General features: G+C 42.8%; 1 protein-coding gene across 1 annotated transcript; it reads left to right on the top strand.

Annotated features, from left to right (window-relative positions):
- The first annotated feature begins 735 nt into the window (after positions 1-735).
- On the top strand, positions 736-11,338 carry ABRA (actin binding Rho activating protein). Its single transcript, XM_043484006.1, has 2 exons — positions 736-1,464; positions 10,348-11,338. Exons 1-2 carry the CDS (start codon positions 794-796, stop codon positions 10,823-10,825), a joined length of 1,149 nt encoding a protein of 382 aa, XP_043339941.1. The 5' UTR covers positions 736-793; the 3' UTR covers positions 10,826-11,338.
- Positions 11,339-20,801: the final 9,463 nt, after the last annotated feature.

The following is a 20,801-nucleotide window of genomic DNA, read 5'->3' on the forward strand; positions in this document are numbered from 1 at the left end:
TCTCAATTTAAAGATTTTTTTAAAAAAGTAATTGGACCAAAATTTTGACTGTTGTCTTGTGTATTAATACGACTTGTCTATAAAGTAATTCAAACTTGCAATTAGAATACTAGGCCCTTTTCTCCCCTCTTATCTGGGCCTCGGTTTTCTCATCTGGTAAATGGAGCTTGGATGAGATGACCTCTAAGGTCTACATCAAATAGAGTTGAAGACAAAAGAAAGAGGCAATAGGATGCCTTTGAGGAGTAAGGATGAAAAGAGGCACATGCTTTGCATCAGACATCTGGATTCCAGTCTTAGATATTATTAGCTATAGGAAGTTATGCGTCACTGTATTCAGCCATAAAATGGGACTAATTAAAGCTGTATCGAGGACTGCTGGGGTTTCAATGGAAATAAGCCTATTATGTTCCCAGCACAACTTGTACACATATTTTATGCTCCTATAAATGGTAGGACCATATTTTAAGGTCAAGAAAAACTTAAGTCTGAGCACATGATCGGATCTAGTAGTTTCCACTCTGGCACTTGGAGAAGAAAGGGCAGGATCCTATCACTGTCCTTTACCAAGACAGACGTCCCTCTGCTGTGATGAAACTGGAGCCGTCAGGGTTTAAAAAAAGCGCACCGTCAGGGGGAAGGCACCGCATCTTGGCAAGAGGAGCTTCACATAGTTTCCACGGTCACCAAACCGTCTTCCCACCCCACACCCCGCTTCTATTTAAATCCCGGGCCCTCCACCGGTCCACACTCATTTTAGCTAGTACCCAGGCTCTCAGCAGAGAAGGGTGGCATGGCTCCGGGAGAAAAGGAAAGGGGCGATGGGCCGGCCAAGAGTGCCCTCCGGAAGGTGCACACAGCCGCCCTGGTTATCACGTTAGCCCGAGGCTGGCAGCAGTGGGCCAACGAAAACAGCATCAGGCAGGCCCAGGAGCCAGCAGGCTGGATGCCAGGGGGCACCCAGGACTCACCGGACACTTCTGGACCAGCGACAGACGCCCGCACCCACTGGAAAGCTCAGAGGGCCCCAAAGCCTTCCTCCCCGAAGCCAGAGGGATGTGGAGAAGATGCGCACGGCTCAGAGGAAGCCACCGCGGTTTCTCCTATCAAAAGGAAAGAGGTGACCAAGACGGTCGTCAGCAAGGCTTACGAGAGAGGAGGGGACCTGGGCCACCTCAGCCACCGGTACGAGCAGGAGGGCGGCCCGCCGGAGGCCGGGCAGCCGGAGAGCGACGTGGACAGGCTCCTCCGCAGCCGTGGCTCCCCAACGCGGAGGAGGAAGTGTGCCAGGCTGGTGACCGAGCTGACCAGAGGCTGGAAGGCGATGGAGCGGGAGGAGCCCCAGTGCCGGAGCGACAGCGTGGACACGGAGGACAGTGGCTACGGAGGCGAGACGGACGAGAGGCCGGAGCCGGCTGGAGAGCAGGAGGCCGTGGCCAGGATCAAACGCCCCTTGCCCTCCCAGTAAGTGAACGCCTCTCTCAGCTCCTCACCCCGCCTGCCGCGCGCCCCGAGCAGCTGAGGGATCCCAGAGAGCAGGGAAGCCCTGCCCGAGTCAGGGCGAGACTCACCGACAGGGCTGGCAGCCGGGGCTCGGCGAAGGCTCGCCCCTGGGCTAAGAGGACAGTGCCCGGTTCATGGACCTCCGGGCCAAGGGCTCACCCCCTTTGGTTTCTCCCCTCTATTCTGAACCCTCAAGGTTTAGCCACAACAAAGATGAAGCCACCGGAGGTGCGTGTCTGCTACGGGGTAATGTTTGAAGTCAGTGCTATAATGAGTAAGGATTGGCTTATTTTTTTTCTGCAGAAAAAACAGTATTTCCTGGTAGACTGAGGGAAGAGATCTTTCCCTTGTCTCAAGTCAGTGTATGTAATATTATCAAGAGACACATCTACCCAAATAGTGCCCATGGAACACAGATTTCTGTGAGCCTGGACACAGGTGGGAGGCTGCTGTCTGACTGGAGAACCACCTCTGAAGTGAGACAGACCAAGTTCAAATCCCAGCTCTGCCCTGGCTATAATTAAGGATACTGGGGTACACTTGAAAGTTGCTAAGAGAATAGCTCCTAAGTGTTCTCATCACAGACACACACACACACACACACAAAATAGCCAGTTATTCTTCTAAACCCATTTCCTCCTTTGTAAAATGATGGCAAATAAATTCTGCTGTTTTGAGAGAAGTAGCTGAGATTAAAGCTGCCAAGAACTTGCACATAAGCTCACTATATGGAAGTTATTACTCCTCATGGAGAGCTTATTATTTAGCAATTCTTCAAACTTTCAGAAAGGTCTTTCCATTTATAAACAAAGGCAGAAATGCTATTAAAGTCAGGCAATTAAAATATCACAATGCTTATGTGCTGTGTATGCGTGATAAGCTGCTTCAGTCATGTGACCGAGTCTTTGTGACCCCATGTGTTTCTGGGGTCCTGGACCCCAGGCTCCTCTGTCCATGGGATTCTCCAGGCAAGAATACTGGAGTGGGTTGCCACTCCCTCTTCCAGGGGATCTTCTTGACCCAGGGATTGAATCTAAGTCTCTTATGTCTCCTGCATTGGCAGGTGGGTTTTTTACCACCAGCGCCACAATCCTGCTTTGTTAAATGCATACACACACACCAATACATGCACACACATGGACTCAAACTGATACATTTATTCTGACAAGAAACACATGCTTTATTTCAAGACAGTAACTCTCCCTCCACAGAACAGAAAGTCAGGATTTCTCACTCTACAACCACAGGATATCAAAATATGGGGAACATCTCAGATGTGATGAAATGCTTACAAGCTGACTCCCTCTGGGAACAGTTATACGTGAAGGTGTGCTTTTCAACTTTTATGGAACAATCAGTAAAGAACAAAACTGGGAACCTTATTTGACAAAAAGTTGCCTTACAGTTTGTGACCTTAAAGATGTTTTGAAAGAATTAGTACTATTATGGGCTTCCCAGAGAGCTTCTGAGGTGGCACAGTAGTAAAGAATCTGCCTGCCAATGCAGGAGACTTGGGTTTGATCCTTGGGCCAGGAAGATCCCCTGGAGGATTCTTGCCTGGAGAATCCCATGGACAGAGGAGCCTGGTGGGCTGCAGTCCGTGGGGTCACAGAGTCAGACACGACTGAGTGACTAACACACACACACACGTAGGTATTTTACCTGCTTTGTCCTTTGAACTCTCACAATAAAGTTGGTAATATCTCATTTTAGGGATGAGAGCACTGAAGCTCAGAGGGAAAGTTCACTCAGCAAGTTAGTGATCTGAGACATGCGTGCCCATCTCCAAATACCACGCTTTGAAACCAGACATGATGCTACTTCTCACTTAGCACCTTGAGGATACACTTAGAGATCTGGATTTGTGTTCTGCTTACAGTCACATAGAAATTCATAATCAGAAATCACTATTCTACCAGATCATATGGAACCATAGTCCAAATTTTAGCCTTGTGGATTTAGGAGGTATGCATGCTAGAAAATGAAATAATAGAACCCAACAGAATAAAAACCGAGGGTAGCACAATTAAGATGTTCCCGTCAGCGTCTTTTGAATTGGCCGAGGGTAGGGAGATGACAGCTGGGACCAGTCTCCAACATATGTTCTCTCCTTTGGCACCTAAGAATTTTTCATATGTTTATTTATTTAATCCTCACAACATTCTCACGGGATAGGCATAATCATTATCTTTATTGGATAGATGGGAACATGAGACAAAGAAATATTAAGGAATTTGTATAAGACTGTACTGCCCATGGGGTTAAAACCCAGGTACTCTGGATCCAGACCCTACCTTTTTGACCACTACTCCATAAACTGTCTCACCTGAAAGTGAGAACGTGCATACTGGACCCTTCTCATGGTTCCCCAAAACATACCTTCTCTATGCTAGAGAGGGACACAGGCTTTGAATCAGAGACAATTAGATTTGGAATACTGGTTACTTGGGCAAATCCTAAAGTTTCTTCATTCTCATCTAAAAAAAAATAGCTGTGATAATCCATAGAGTTATTTTGGTATCAATTATGTAAAGTGATGGGCCCAGAGTTGTGCTCTGTATAATGCAAGGGGCCAGCCCTGGTCATCTCAGCACTACAAGATACTAGGAGACTGGCTGTCAGGGTTTGGGGAAGGGAATAGGGCTTCCCTTGTGGCTCAGTCAGTAAAGATTCTGCCTGCAATGCAGGAGACCCGGGATCCATCCCTGGATCAGGAAGATCCCCTGGAGGAGGAAATGGCAATCCACTCCAGTATTCTTGCCTGGGAAATCCCATGGACAAGAAGAGCTTGGTGGGCTACAGTCCATGGGTCACAGGAGCTGGACATGACTGAGTGACTAAACCTACATACTTACCTATGGGAGTGAAATCCCTCCCTTGCTTCTTTTGGGTTCCTCTCCCTCAGGCTTAGAGCACGCAGGGTACCAGAATGTTGTCTGCAGCAACAGCAGCTCTGAGGGTCAGCAGTAATGCGAGCGGGAAACTACAGCAGAAGCCTGATGGGATGCTCACATACTGCCGGAGACATGATCGTGGCATCACTGACTAAGCCTATATGGAGGGGGTTTGTTCACTTAATTTTAATTCTAAGCACCATTCTTTCTCCATATCCACTAAAAGGGAGAAAATGATGTGTCATGGATATTTAAGCAGAAAGAGTTTTCTGGGTGGTCCAATGGATAACAGAGACAAACAACTCAGGTTTGATAAAAAATAGAAATATTTCTTACCAAAAGAATTTTACTAACTGGGGCTTTACTATGAAAATGATTCCCATTTTATGCTTTATTTTTAAAATAGTTAGTCTTTTGATTACATAGCTATGTGACTTGTTTGGTCCAGGTCCTTTAGACAAAGCAACTTTTATCTGTCCCCCATTACAGTAATGGCCCAATATTACATAGTGTATTACATACAGTAATGGCACAATATTAAAATGAAAGTCATGCATCCACCCTCTCCTCCAAGGTCTATTCCATAAAAATGACATGGTTGAGCATGAGGGGGTGTTTTATAGAAAAGGGAACTGAACACAGAAATGTATCCACATCAGAGAGCCTGTAAGTGATGCTCTTGGGAAGTGATGCCAGAGCTTGCGTTCTTCCCAACCCAGGAATCGAGCCCAAGTCTCCTGCCTTGCATGCAGATTCTCTACCATCTGAGCCACCAGGGACGGATCACTTTACTCCTAGAGCTTGTGTTCTTAACCACTGTGTTAGACTCATCTCTCAGCAGAGAACAGACTCAACAAATCAAATGGAGATCCAAGCATCACCTCCTTTATGGAATCCCAGGAAAACTCCCAAAGTGTAATGTTTTGGTGCAGCTATATTAAAGATATTTGCTAGAAACAAAGGGGAAAGTATGGCCTTCTAGGATTTGCCCCAGTTCTAGAGCTTGGAACCCTTCCATGGGCTCAGGACGGTTACCAGTCTACAAGGAGCAGAGCAGCAAGCACAGGCCTGGTTGCCACACCTGGCTGATAACAGAATGAAGAGCACAGTTGTGAATGCAGTCGTCCTGCTTCTGATAAATGTGACCCTGTGGATGTAACTCGCTCTATACTTCCTATGAGAAGAGTAAGCACAGGAGCAGATTCTCCTCAGAAATTCCCCGAAACATCAGAAATGTGGCAGAAGTTCTTGGCTTTACTGACAGAGAAGCGTTTTAGCCTAAGATATGAGCACGGTCTTTGAATATCTCTTTGCTTTCTGTGAATTTATACTAGGTCGTCTTTCTAAAACTCAATCTGAACTATCATTCACATTTTACTTGAAAATTTAAAAAATAGGACAAGCTGGTATATTGATTCCTACATTCAGTGATCAAGGAGATGCTCAGGGTCTGAGACTTACTAATCCTGATTTAAACCTGATCCTTTCAGACTTTTTAAAAATTGAAAATATGAAAGTAATACAGAACATGTACAAGATAGATAAAATTAAATATTCATTAAGGTATATTTCCTTCTAGTACTTTTTAAGCAACCCAATTTTCTAATTCTTGCTTAAAGGACCAATTCTTTCACTTTCCTTCTCTCCTATTATTGGAAATTATAGTTTGACTATGTAACAAATGGACATTAAAATTTAGAAGATGCTCTTTTAGATGTTTCTCTTCTTCATAGCATTATTACCTCACCAAACCCGACCCTTATCCCAAACGACATAGAATTTCAACACTCAGGGAATTAAAGTTCCTAGTTAAAAGAAAAAAATATATATCATCAAAGAATGAGACCCATATAATATACAGTTTAAGCAAATTATCTCTGGATACTAATTTGAATATTTTTCAATTCTGTGCTTTCTCTAAGTTATAAAATCAATACAGTTGACTCTTACAACATGGGTTTGAGCTGTGTGAGTCCACTTATAAGTGGATTTTTTTTTTTTTCAATAAATGTGTATTAGAGTATTGCTCAACCTGTGCTGGTTGAATCCATGGATGTGGAAACAGGGATACAGTGTAACTGTAGAAAGTGAAAGTCATTCTGTCCTGTCCCGACTCTTTGTGACCACATGGACTATATATATAGTGCACGGAATTCTCCAGGCCAGAATACTGGAGTGGGTAGCCTTTCCCTTCTCCAGGGAATCTTCCCAACCCAGGGATCGAACGCAGGTCTCCCGCATTGCAGGCAGATTCTTGACCAGCTGAGCCACTAGGGAAGCAACTGTAGAGTTATACTCAAATTTTCAAGTGCCGGAAGTATCCGAGCCCACCACCCGCATACATAGTTCCCCAGAACAAGCAGACGCAGATCCTGTAGTTCTGTCGTGTGTGTGTGTGTGTGCGCATGCTCAGTCGCTTCATTCATGTCCGACTCTGCAACTCTATGTCCTCTGTGCATGGGATTCTCCAGGCAAGAATACTGGAGTGGGTTGCCATGCCATCCTCCAGGAAATCTTCTCAAATGGAACTTAAAGTTTCTCGTCTCCTGCATTGGCAGGCGGGTTCTTAACCACCAGCCCCACCTGGAAGCCCGGTACTATAGTATTTACTATAAAAAAATGTCCACATGTAAGTGGACCCATGGAGTTCAAACCTGTGTTGTTCAAGGGTCAACTGTAATACCAGCAGAATTTTGAAAAAAATTTTTAAAAAGTCAACTGTCTCTAGACTAACAATTTCAGTTGTGCATGTACTCTTGATTTCTTCAACCTGGTGCATATACACATTTTACATAGTTAAAATTGTAGCATGTGCTCAAATCTGTTTTATTCTGTTTATTTTTATGAATGTCTTTTAGTGATTATTCACCATTCTTTTTCATTACTGAATATTCAGTTAGTACTTAGAAGAGTGTCTGGGACTTTCCTGGTTGTCCAGTGGTTAAGAATCCACCTGCCAATGCAGGGAGATGGGTGTGATCCCTGGTCCAGGAAGATTTCATGTGCTGTGGGGCAACTGAGCCTGTGTGCCACAACTACTGAAGCCCGTGCACCCTAGAGCCTGTGCTCCACAACAAGAGATGCCACCACAATAAGCCCACGCACTGCAACTAGAGAGTAGCCCCCATTTGCTACAACTAGAGAAAACCCTCGCGTAACAACAAAGACCCAGTAAGGCCACAGAAATATAAATTAATTTTGAAAAACATGTGTCTGGTGCACAGTAGGTGTCATACATACTTTAATAAAGGATGGAGGGAATGTTCAAAGTGCCCAGAAGTTCCTTAAAGGGAGGACGTATTATATTCTATACTGTAGGACAGAACCGCAGTCGGTGCTCAGGAGACAAAAAGAATGAATTAATGAATCATGCTGTTTTTTTCGCTGTCTTCTGAGATGTTCAAGTCTCTTCTCCAGCAAGCTGTTCCAGCCTCGAATTTGATATGAGCTTTGGGTTCTGCCAGGATGACACCGGGCTTGTTATTGAAGGCTGTGTCTGCCATGGATTGCCATCATTCCAAGGGGACTAGGTATTTACTCTCGTTTGATCATGAGATATAGCAGCCCATACTCTGGGCAGCTGAACAGGGACAGTCTGTGGAGACACAGATGAAGACAAGGACCAGCAGGGCTGAGGAAAATGCATTTCCCTCAGGGCAGTGTAGTTCCTAGCACTTGTCCATACATATGTGTGCGCTTAGTCACTCAGTCGTGTCCAGCTGTTTGCAACTCCATGGACTGTAGCCTGCGAGGCTCCTCTGCCAATGAGATTTCTCAGGCAAGAATACTACAGTGTGTTGCCATTTTCTCCTCCAGGAGATCTTCCCCACCCAGGGATGGAGCCCTGTCTCCTGCAGGTCCTGTATTGGCTTGCAGATCCTTTATCACCAGGCCACCTGGGACGCCCTTCCATACATATGTGATTTTTTAAAGTTGTAATAATTGTATAAACAGTTTTTGGATGCTGATTTTCCCCAATTAACTTGGTCATATGCTTTTGTCCGTGTGTTTACAAAGAATAGTAGTGTTATATGCAGCAGTGTACTCCTAGTTTAAATTCTATTATGATAGTGAAACCGAATGCTGCAAGCTAGGGACGCAAAGGATGGGAATTAATGAAAGTTCGCCATCTAGTGGCTGTCAGTCTTCTTCGAAAAATAATACAAGTATGTATGTCTCCCTACCCGTATCTGTTAGTTTCCTGTATTTGAATGATCAGATTTTAGGAAATGAATTTGGATGGTGAGGAACACCCACATCTGACTTGTTCCTAGGTTTTTGACCAGCAAATTATGAGAATTCAGGGAGGGGTTACTGAATTCACGCATGCCATTCACATGTGTGTGTATGCGTGTGTGCTTACTTGCTTGGTCATGTCCAACTCTGCAACCCCCTGGACTGTAGCCACGTAAGCAATTTCAGCTCTACCCTACATCTCCAGTTCCAAAGCTTACAGACATGAAGCCACTTGCTGTTGGGGAGAAGGATGGGTGAGTCACTTGTGGGGATGAGGAATACAGATTTCTGACTTTTATACAGTCCAAGAGTTCATGCTTGACTTATAAGATTGGAGCTAGAGAGATGACAGGAAAGTCTGTTAAAGACAAACTTTGCTGTTTTTAAATTAGGTCTATACTCGCCAATGATGGTTTTTGTTTTAATAAGAAATGCATTCCAGGCTGCAAAGGCAGACCCACACGTTTGAGACACAACTCATCCACTTTTTCACACTGTCCTGGCAGGCTGGGCGGCACCATCTCATAGCGGAGAGAGCGCGGTCTTTGGCCTCAGATATTGGGGTCTGAATCCCACCTCTTCCGCTGGGCTGGGGCAGCATTTCACGGTAGTTATACACAGGCTCTGGAGCTGGCTTTACTTTGGTTTGAATCCTAGCTCCATCATTTAACAACTTTGCGATCGAAAGTTACTTAACCCTTCTGCCCTCACTTGCCTCATCTGTGAAATGAGATTAATGATACCTATCTCACAAAATGGTTGTAGAAATATTAGTGGAAAGTGTTTAGAAGAATGTCAGCACACAGTATTCAATAAATGTTACTATTGCTAGCTAGTGACTCCTATTTATACAACTAGATATTTCAAAATTTGTGGTACATCATAGATATGAGCATAGATATGCTTCATCAAAAATACATATTTAAAACTCTATACATGGCAAAGGTGGCAGCAAAGGAGACACAGACATAAAGAATAGACTTTTGGAAACTGGGAGAAAGAGAGGGTGGGATTATTGACATGTATATCACCATACATACAGTGGATAGCCAACGGGAATTCGCTGTTTATGATGCAGGGCACCCAAAGGCGGTGCCCTGTGACAACCGGAGGGTTGGGGGTGGGGAGGGATGTGGGAGGGGGTCCGGGAGAGAGGGGCCGCATGTATGTCTATGGCTGATTCGTGTTGATGTGTGGCAATAACCGTCACAATATTGTAAAGTAATTATCCTCCAATTAAATAATTTAAAAATCTACACGAGTGAATAGTACAAAGTATGTGGCTGATAAAAACCTTATTTTGGGCAAATAACTTTCTTGAAGTCCTGTATAAAGTGCATTCCCTTAACACACTGATATGATTCCAGTTCTAAATGTTACTAACCTGCAAGTCTGAACTACACATATTTGCATTACCTTTGTGTAAGGAAGTTTTTCCTTGAAATAGAGTTTAATATCATCATTTTATGGGGCTTAAATCATCATTGTTACTCAGAGAAAAGAATCTAGGACCTATCTCAAACTCAGAACAATAGTGGCATCGTCTATGACTTTTCTTCTTCCATCTCTTATTTTTTTGAATTGTTTATATATCTTTTATAATGAAAAATTTATAGATTTACATTAAGGTGCATCTGTATAAGAAGTACAAGTAGAAAGCAACTCTTGTTAAATTATGAATATCTTGATTTTTTTTACCCTCTCTCTCTTTTAGGGCAAACAGATTCGCAGAGAAGCTCAACTGCAAAGCCCAGCGGAAATACAGTCAAGTGGGCAACCTGAAAGGGAGATGGCAACAGTGGGCTGATGAACATATCCAATCCCAGAAGCTCAATCCTTTCAGTGAAGAGTTTGATTATGAGTTGGCCATGTCTACCCGCCTCCACAAAGGAGACGAAGGCTACGGCCGTCCCAAGGAAGGAACCAAAACTGCCGAACGGGCCAAGAGAGCTGAGGAACACATCTACAGAGAAATCCTGGACATGTGTTTCATCATCCGCTCGATGGCTCGCCACAGACGGGACGGCAAGATCCAGGTCACCTTCGGGGATCTCTTCGACAGATATGTCCGTATTTCAGATAAAGTCGTGGGCATTCTCATGCGTGCCAGGAAGCACGGACTGGTCGACTTTGAAGGAGAGATGTTATGGCAAGGCCGGGATGACCATGTTGTGATTACCCTACTTGAGTGAACTTTCAACCACACAAGCCAAACTTGACCCACTCTTGTCTTAATGCTAAAATGCTAATTAGTAAGAAAGTAAAATGCAAACTGCTAAATAAGTTACTAAATATTAAAAATTTTTTTTACATAAATAACTTTTGAGCACTCTATTTCTGAGGGAGTTTGAAGATTGAGGAAGCACACCCAAAGCATTTCAGAAAGCACACTAAGGATTATTTGTACATATTAAGTATTTAAAATTCCACTTATCCTTTGGGCAAAGATACTTGGCTATTCTTTGCAAAGTTGCTATAGATATTAATGTAAGTAATTATATCTAAGATGAATTTGGGTAAATATCAGCAAACCATATTATGATATATCATTGTTCAGGAAAGAAAAAGCATTCCATTAATTTTGGCAAAACTAAACTGAAAATTTTCTAAGCAGCCTGACTTTGTTCTGTTATTTTTATCATAGCATCACTTACAAAATAAGCACATAAATAAAAAGTTGTATTCAACTAAGACACTGAAATTGATGAAATTGCTCTGTGGTCTTTGAATCTAATAGGTTTCCAACAGAAGTTAGCCATCCTTCTCTGATGTGATTTGGGCAAATCATATGAAAACAGGCATCACTGGTGGTCATAGAACCAGCAGAGAAAGCAGTTCTGTTCACCTTCTCCATGAAAGTAAAGCAGAGGTGAGAGATTTAGATTTCTCTGCCTTTGCAGGACTGCTTGGGGAAGTTTATTTTTTTCTTAAAACCTTAATGAGTCATGCTGTCTACATTTACCTCAGTACACATCAAAGTAGAAAAACAGAAAATGCTACAATAAACTGGAATGTTGAGTGTAGAAGAATCTGAGTCATGGGTAGATCAGACACAAACTTGAGACATTTTAATCAAGTCATTTTACTGTTTCATTTTACTTTGTGCTCTAAGAAATGTTTTTGCAAATACCGGAAAGCCTAAAAACAGCATTAGTCCAGCCAAAGTGAAAAAAGTATAGTTTAAAGATGACAACGAAATTTATTTTGCACTAATCTGTTCCTTGTCAATTTTTCTCGATTAGATTTAGTGTGCCTTATATAATTCTAAAAACAAGCTGAATAAAATGTGAGATTACAATTCTTATGAAATTCAATGAAAGTTACTAAATGATAGCACTTTGGTATTACATACAGAAATTAATGTCAAAGTATAATCCTGCAAAATAATAGGTGCTCCTAACTATAAATTGTTAGGCTTAATACAAAGTATGGATTAAACTACCATAGGAGTTATCTTTGCTTTCATATATTATTCTCTTTCAAACTGAAAGTTTCAATATCTTCTTAAAGAGGAAAGTTTGTATATTTTTGTTTTCATAATAGATTTGTCAAATTACATATTACTAACATTTCCAAGTAGAATTTCACATAAGATGTATACTTTTATCATAACAGTGAAACCTATGTCAAAAGCTTAAAACATGGCACAAGAATAAAACATACTTTTGTTTTATGTTCTTGTTTTTGTAATACTATTTTAAAGTATATTCCACAATATTACTCTCTGGTGTTTGAAATACAAAAAAATACAAAATTACAGAGTGTAACTCAGGTTACTTCTAGAATCAGTAGAATATTTAGACAAAGGCCTCATATTCAGCTCTGGACAATTAACAGCTTAGACAAGCATTAATGCAGATCATTCAAAGTTCAGTTTGTCTGAATTAGCAGATGGAATTTTTTTTCATTTATTTTTATTAGTTTAAAAGTCTTCTGCTCAGAAAGCTTACATTAACACTTCTGCATCAGGCGTGACTATAAAATCAGAAAGTTTCTTAGAGGCAAATGCCTACTATATAACAGATTTTTATGTTAAAAAAAATTTATGGTAGGAAAAATAGTTGACAAACTAAAAGGCTTTTAGACAAAAAATGATAAGTAGAACTCAAGTGGCAAACATGCTAAAGAAAATTCTCATATTTTCATAGTCACCAAAATTGCAAATGAAATGTGCTTTTTGTGCAAAATTGCTTAGTTGTGTCTGACTCTTTGCAACACTATGGACTGCGGCCCACCAGGCACCTCTGCCCAGGCAAGAATACTGCAGCGAGTGGCCATGCCGTCCTTCAGGGGTTCCTCCCAACCCAGGGATTGAACCCATGTCTCTTGGGTCTCCTGCATTGCAGGCAGATTCTTTACCACTGAGCCTACATAAGGCACATATACTATCAATAGCAGTTTATCTCTGATGATTCTAAATTCCCAATAACAGGTAGTACACGATTGGTTTCCAAATTTTCAGGATTTTCTTTTTCCAAAATTTCAATCATATGTTTAAAGAGTTTGGGGCTACTGCAATGTATTTTTTTTTTTAAACCTTTTTGGTATGTACCTCCATACATCTGATGCCTTTTAATTTCTATAACTTGAAGTTTTACAACTTCCTGATTCCCAAGTTCACCTTCTTATCACTCTGCCCACTTAAATCAACCCTGGTGGCTCAGATGGTAAACAACTCACCTGCAATGCAAGAGACCCTGGTTCAATCCCTGGGTTGGAAAGATCCCCTGGCAAAAGGAATGGCTACCCAATCCATAGTCCTGCCTGGAGAGTTCCATGGACAGACGAGCCTGGTAGGCTACAGTCCATGGGGTCGCAAAGAATCAGACAAGACTGAGTGACTTTCATTTCTCACTTATATCAACAGGAGGGAAGTTTCACATTTTGGAATTTCTTCCTCTCCCACACTGTTGGAAAATGAGGCTGCACTGATAAATTTACTTCTGCTTTCACTTTCCCTTCCCAAATTCAAGTTCCTTTAAAAAAAAAAATACTATCAACAGATATATCAGTTACTGTTTCTTATATAAGAATATTTCTTTGTAAAGTTGTATTTTGTTTCAATGGAAACTCATGCTTGAAGTATCACTCTACTAAGTCACCATTTTCAGGGATTATAGGAGAAGCAGGAGACCATTTGGCCCATCAACCCTGAATGTTCACTGGAAGGACTGATACTGAAGCCAAAGCTCTAATACTTTGACCACCTGATGGGAAGGGCCAGCTCATTTGAAAAGACCCTGATGCTAGGAAATATTGAAGGCAAAAGCAGAAGAGGGCGGCAGAGGATGAGATGGTTGGATAGCATCACAGACTCAATGGATATGTATTAGAGCAAATTCCTGGAGATAGTGAAGGACAGGGAAGCCTGCAGTTCATGGGGTCGCAGAGTCAGCCATGACTTAGTGACTAAACAGTAACAATGCAGACGCCTCCTGGAGTGTGCATTTTCATTCCTAGTACCCAGCATATTTCTCAGCACACTGTTAAGAACACAATGTCTGCGTAAGAATTTAATTTATAAAGGTACTGTATGACCTAGCCTCTTAGCCTAGAGGTTTTCAGAGCACTGTGGTCCACTCACCATCATTCCAATGTTACAGCAAGCAGGCAGGTAGCTAGGTGTGAGAAGAGAAACGGGGGCAGGGGCCAAGTGGCAAGAAACCAAGACTCTTATGCGTGTTGGCAGGGGTGGGGGGTGGGGGGGGGAGTGGTGGTGGTGCATAGGCAGACAAATACAGGCAGGAAGCTTCAGAGCAATGAGAAATCACATATTTTGGGTGATAAGGGTCTGAGAATGGTGGGCAAAGGTGGACTCCCCTGCATTCAAATGTAACCTTTTGCTCTGTAAGATTAACCTTACAGGTAAGCACTTACCACTCACCAATGCCATGACACTTCTGATTTTGGCTAAATAACCACAAAAACCCCTCCTCCCCCTTGGGAAAATGGAGCTGGGATGAAAATCCGGGAAGATGACCCTCAAACTCCTTCTTCCCCAGTGAATATTCCATCCCTTCATTTGTCAACTACAAATTGGTCTTTGCCAAGGGCATTTGCCATCTGGCTCTGCAGGGATTGAATCTTGACTTGCTGCAGCTATTGACCTTCAACACGCCCTGAAGGCAGTTCAGGCTGAAAACAGGAATGAGAGGCTTTGTGCTCCAGGAAAGCTGGTGCAGTTAGAAGATGGAGGAGTAGAACAACGTGCGCTCATTTTCTGTGAGAACACCAAAATCACAACTAGCTGCTGAACAACCATCAATAGGATGATGTTGGAGGCCACCAATAAAAGATACCCAATATCCAAGGGCAAAGGGGAAGCCCCAATAAAATGGTAGTGAAACCGTTTACTCAGCTTGGGACTGGAACCCACAAGGATGGGACTCGAACCCAGACAAAACCCACTGTACCTGGTTTCCAGACCTAATGAAGCTCAGGTTCTTGATATCTCATCGCTAAAGGAATTCAGTGAGAAAAAAAAAAAAAGAATTCAGTGAGAGACAAAATGATAGGTAAGAAGTGGATTTATTCAGATAGAAGCACACTCCAGAGTGGGGGCCATCACAGAGGGTGAACTTGGTGGCCGTGAAATGTGGCAGTTAGTTTTTATAGCCTGGGTAATTTCATATGCTAATGAGTTGGAGGACTATTCCAACTGTTTTGGGGAAGGGGCGGAGATTTCCTGGATTTAGGCCACAGCCCACTCCTTGGTCTTTTAACCGTGCCTGGGAACTGTCACGGCACCTCTGGGCGTGTCATTTCACTTGCTGACTCAGGATCAAGGTCTAGTCTTGTCTGTCATCTTGGTCCCATTTGATTCTAATCAGTTTGTGTCCCTTTCACAAAATATGTCATTCTTTCAAAAGTTGTGCCCTGCCCCTTTCCCTCCTGTTACAATAGGAGGGGTACAATCACATTTAAAATCAAACTTCATACCCTCCATAGATGCTTGGCAGGCACAAACAAAACCTTGTGGTCACCAGGACCCAGTGAAAGGTGCAGTGACCTGCCGCAGGGACAGGGGCTCTGGCTGCAGCAGTTCTGAGAAGTGCAGCAGGTGGAGGCAATAGTCCTCTTGGAGGAGGTTGCCATTAGCTCCACCATAGACCCGCCAGGTGGGCTATCCAAAACTGGAGAACAATCATACCAAAGAAGTTCTCGCACTCTTGCCAAAGTTCTAGGCCCCACAACAGACTTTCCAATCTGGGGATCTGGCAAAACAACAGAATCACCAGGGAATCTGACTCTGAAGGTCAGCGGGATTTCATTACAGAGCTTCTACAGGACTGAGGGAAACAGAGACTCTTGGAGGACGCAAACAAAATCTATTCCAAGGAGAAAGGAGCAGGGACCCTTTTATGAGCCCAATCCTTGTATCTTCTCATAGCTAGAAAAGCACTAAATCCCTTCATGGTGACATCATCTCCTTACAACTAGCAGAGAACCTCGTAAAGATAAGCGTTTTATTGCATGAACACCCCCCCTTTACCAAAATCACATATATTGGCCTCCCCCCCGCCACCACCCCTCCACACACCCTTCTCTGGAGCAGTTCCTCAGAGCTATCTGAGGTGCCATCTCTTGGGCTGCAATCCTCATTTTACCCTAAATAAAACAGCTCACCTTTCATGTTGTGTATCTTTTTAGTTAACCATTTGTAGACACCTGCTAACTGGCTTGCCAAAGACACCCAGTTCCTTACCAGACTGCCTGCTCGCTTGCTCTCTCTGAAAGTGTATCCTTGCTTAAGTAAACTTTCATTTTACTTTCTTAACCTCTCTCCTTTGTCTCTGAATTCTTTCATAACAAAGAAAAACCTTAAAACTCTTTGGGAATACCAACAAGGATTATCTCATGGCACTGTGTACCCAGATTTAGGGATCATCCCTGTCTCTTCACACAAAAACAACCTGTCTCTTAACAGAACAACATCGCATTGACTTTTTGACCAAGAAATTCCAGTCCTGCAAGCAGCCAGACCCCACTTTTGGTAACAATAGGATATACTTTTATCACTGATATACTGAGACAGAGAAAAAAATATTCTCCAAGTTATTCACTTCTTTTGGAAAGAAACCAGCCTGAATTAGCTCATAAGTAGTTACTGCTTACCTCTGACGAGGAGGAAAACTTAGTGCACCCTCTTCGAATCTCTGAATTGTTTGCTTCAACATCTCAGGGAACAGAGAATTTCAGAGGCGCTACTTAAAGGCAACCCACTCCAGTATCCTTGCCTGGAAAATCTCATGGACAGAGGAGCCTGATGGGCTGCAGTCCATGGGGTCGCAAAGAGTCGGGCACGACAGAGCGACTAACACACTTAAAGGCTGATCTGCCTTCCACGGGGCATCAGCAGCACCTGTTGCTTGTTAGAAATGCAAACAAGGAGTCCCTCAGCACTGCAGAGGTTTCAAGTTTCAGCACGCTGAAAAGTCACCTGGAAAGCTTGCTAAGGATCCCTGGGTGCATCCCAGAGATTTTAGTAGGTCTGGGATGGGGCTCAAGAATTGGCTTTTCTAACAAGTCCCAAGGTGGTGCGACTACGGCTTTTATTCTTTAGACCACATTAGAGCGAAACAGGGAGAATTTGTCCCTTTTTCAGGTTTTAACCTTTATCGTCTGACATAAAGCTCAGCTGCTTTCAGTTGTAGGTAACAGAAACTGGTTTAAATAACTAAGGGAATTTATTTCCTCATACAAAGTGTAGTTTAGAGGTTGGAGGGCTTCAGCTGTTGCCAATTATGTTGCCAACTACCTGGTTCTTTCCAAGTAAATGACCTCTTTCAGAATATAACTGAGAACTGTGAAGCTATCATGTGTGGCCATACATACCAACTAATCATTGCTCCTCACATTTATCTTCAGTCCTACCCATAGAGCATTTTTAGCACATTTGGAAGGAAAGTTATGACCAACCTAGATAGCATATTAAAAAGCAGAGACATTACTTTGCCAACAAAGGTCCATCTAGCCAAGGCTATGGTTTTTCCACTGGTCATGTATGGATGTGAGAGTTGGACTGTGAAGAAAGCTGAGCGCCAAAAAATTGATGCTTTTGAACTGTGGTGTTGGAGAAGACTCTTGAGAGTCCCTTGGACTGCAAGGAGATCCAGCCAGTCCATCCTAAAGGATATCAGTCCTGGGTGTTCATTGGAAGGACTGATGCTGAAGCTGAAACTCCAGTACTTTGGCCACCTCATGCGAAGAGTTAACTCATTGGAAAAGACCCTGATGCTGGGAGAGATTGGGGGCAGGAGGAGAAGGGGACCACAGAGGATGGGATGGCTGGATGGCATCACTGACTTGATGGACATGAGTTTGAGTAAACTCTGGGAGTTGGTGATGGACAGGGAGGCCTGGTGTGCTACAATTCATGGTGTCGCAAAGAGTTGGACATGACTGAGCAACTGAACAGAGGGCTTCAAGAAAAAATCTTAATCTCTGTCGTTCCTCCTCCTTTGAGGATGTCTACTATTTCCACCCAAAACAATTTTTTTTTCTCCATTTTCACAACATTTTGCCATACCAGAATAAGTCCTATGTGCTGGGTAGAGCATGAAGAACACACACACATGGTCCTTTTTATTAAAAAAAATCTTTAAAGTCTAGCTCAGACGACTTTATAAGTTTTCTTCACCCTCTCCCCAAACCAGCTTAGGAATCCTTGCTACCCCAGCCTTTCCTCTTACACAAGGTATTGTGTATGTATACTAAATGCTGTGTATATAAAAAATAAAGTAGGCTCGATAGTGTAGAAATGTTACCTGAAAACTGGGTTTGCTGTAAGATACAACCAAGTCAAATTGCAGAAGACTTATTACTTGCTCTAAGTAAGGAGAACACTAGGGATCTTTTCCAAAACAGTGTCTCTCTGAACAGCAAAACTGGGGCACTTTAAGCTATTGGTACAGGCATATTCATGAAGGAGCCTGGGTGGTAGGCAGAGTTCAAACTTTAGTTGACTAAAATGAGGGTTAGAAAAGGTCAACATCATCATCCCTTAGATTCCAATTGATCTGGTTGTTGGGATTTAAGTTTTGCAAAACAGCTCAAGATAGTGCTTTAGGCTAGCCTTAACCATTGACTTCCCTGGTGGCTCAGATGATAAAGCGTCTTCTTACAATGCAGGAGACCCGGGTTCAATCCCTGGGTCAGGAAGATCTCCTGGATGAGGAAATGGCAACCCACTCCAGTATTCTTGCCTGGGAAATCCCATGGATGGAGAAGCCTGGTAGGCTATGGTCCATGGGGTTGCAAAGAGTCAGACAGGACTGAGTGACTTCATTTTACTTTCACTTTAACCATTGACAGAGAACTAGCAGTCTTTACTACTGCTATCTTTGCTCTTGTTCTTTCTCTTGCCTGGTAATGGTTTTGTTTCCACATTTTTTTGTCCCCTTAAATCCATTTATTACTGAGATCTGTTCAACGTCAAGCACTGTGGCCAGGCTTGATCACAAAATAGCTTAGGCCAAAAACAGCTTATGTCAAGAAAGCCATGCCTGGTTCTTTTTCTCCCTACCCCATCTGCTTAGAGAGATAAGTGAGGGAAAATGTCAATGTGGCTACAAAGGCCATGGATTACCGCAATATGGATCAGGGTCTGCTCAACTGATCTTGGTAGGATACTCTCATTTAAAAATATGAAACATATGTGGTAATGAAGATTGAGGACACAAAAATCCCATATAAGAAATATTATAGACTTCTGCAATGGCTCAGTGGTAAACAATCTGCCTGCCGATGTGGAGGACATGGGTTCGATTCTTGGTCTGGGATGATTCCACATGCCACAGAGAAACTAAGCTGCAACTACTGAGTCCCTGTGTTGCAACTACTGAAGACTGTGAGCTTTAGAGACCATGCTCCAAAATAAGAGAAGTCACTGCAACAAGCTTGTGTGCCACAGCTGAAGCCCAGGAACAGCAACGAAGACCCAGAACTACCAAAATTAAAATTTAAAAAAAGTTTCCAACCATTTAAAAAGGGAAAAAAATCACATTAAACCCAAATCTTAAAATATTTTATGGTGTCTTAAAAAATCATATTATTTTTTTAATAGTACTCTTCTGCCTTGGAATAGTTAACTACATTGCTATTTCTCCATGCAAGTAAAAAGAAAAGAAAAAGCCATGAAGTCCTGAACGGACATATCTTCACTTGAATAAATCCTCTGAAGAGTATAGAGTTGATTTTTAACTCTATTTAAGCTATTTGTTACACGGATGGTATTTTCTTCTTCCATTCAGCCTGGTAAAGCCTTGTCAAAGAAAATAAAACATTTCCAATCCTAAAATTTCCTTTCAAGGTACAACTCAAACAATATGAAAGCAAAAATACATAACACATTGTGTAATATTTTTAATTGTAAAATAATGCAATAAAACAATACATATAGGAAAATGGTTGAAAAAAGTATGGTACCTCCACATAGATGCAGCTCTAAAAAAATAAGTAAAAGGTAGGGTGGGGGGAGATGAAGATGGCAGAATAGGTAGCTGAGCTCACCTCCATCCCAGGAATGCATCAAAAGCACACACGGAGCAACTCTTCCTGAAAACAAACTGGAGACTGGTAGAAAGGCTATTCTATAACCAAGGCTCTAAAGAAAGATCCACACAGAGTCAGGTAGGAGGAGAAGAGAAGCTGTCATGTCAAGAGCTGCACCCCGAGCAGGGAACACACAGGGGAGGGGGAAAGTCACAGGCTCCGGGATCCTGGCTAGGGACTAAGGGCTTGAAACACGCCCCCCCAGAGCTGGAGTCCAATGCTGGGAAGGTGAGTCCTCTTACGTGACTTAATCAGAGGGGTGTAAGAACTGAGACTCTGCTAGCGAAGCCTGCTAGTGAAGCCTGCTTACTCCCAGGAACAAAGGCAGAGGAAGTAGACTGGAAACACCCAAGGCTCTGGCTGGTTCTGTGACCACTCCAGTGCATGACCCGGCCCACACTGGGTACCTGCATCAGCCCCTCTTGCTCTAGTGCAACTGCTTCTAGTAATGTCACCCCAGCAGCAACAAGTGAAGTATATTCAAAGTTCAAAATATCACTCTCCTTAAGAGGAAACACATCTAACTGGAAGAAATGGCTGATTTTAGGATTGGGTTTCAGAAAGTACAGATAAGTCTGAAACATCTTGCTGTACCAAAAGCAAGCAAGTGCTTAA

Source organism: Cervus canadensis, chromosome 12 (assembly GCF_019320065.1).
Source record: "Cervus canadensis isolate Bull #8, Minnesota chromosome 12, ASM1932006v1, whole genome shotgun sequence".
Classification (NCBI taxonomy): Eukaryota; Metazoa; Chordata; class Mammalia; order Artiodactyla; family Cervidae; genus Cervus; species Cervus canadensis.

Coding starts and splice junctions, on each gene's coding strand:
- ABRA (XM_043484006.1), top strand. CDS start 794: ATGGCTCCGGGAGAAAAGGAAAGGGGCGATGGGCCGGCCAAGAGTGCC. Junction 1,465..10,347: donor AAACGCCCCTTGCCCTCCCA/GTAAGTGAACGC, acceptor TCTCTCTTTTAG/GGCAAACAGATTCGCAGAGA.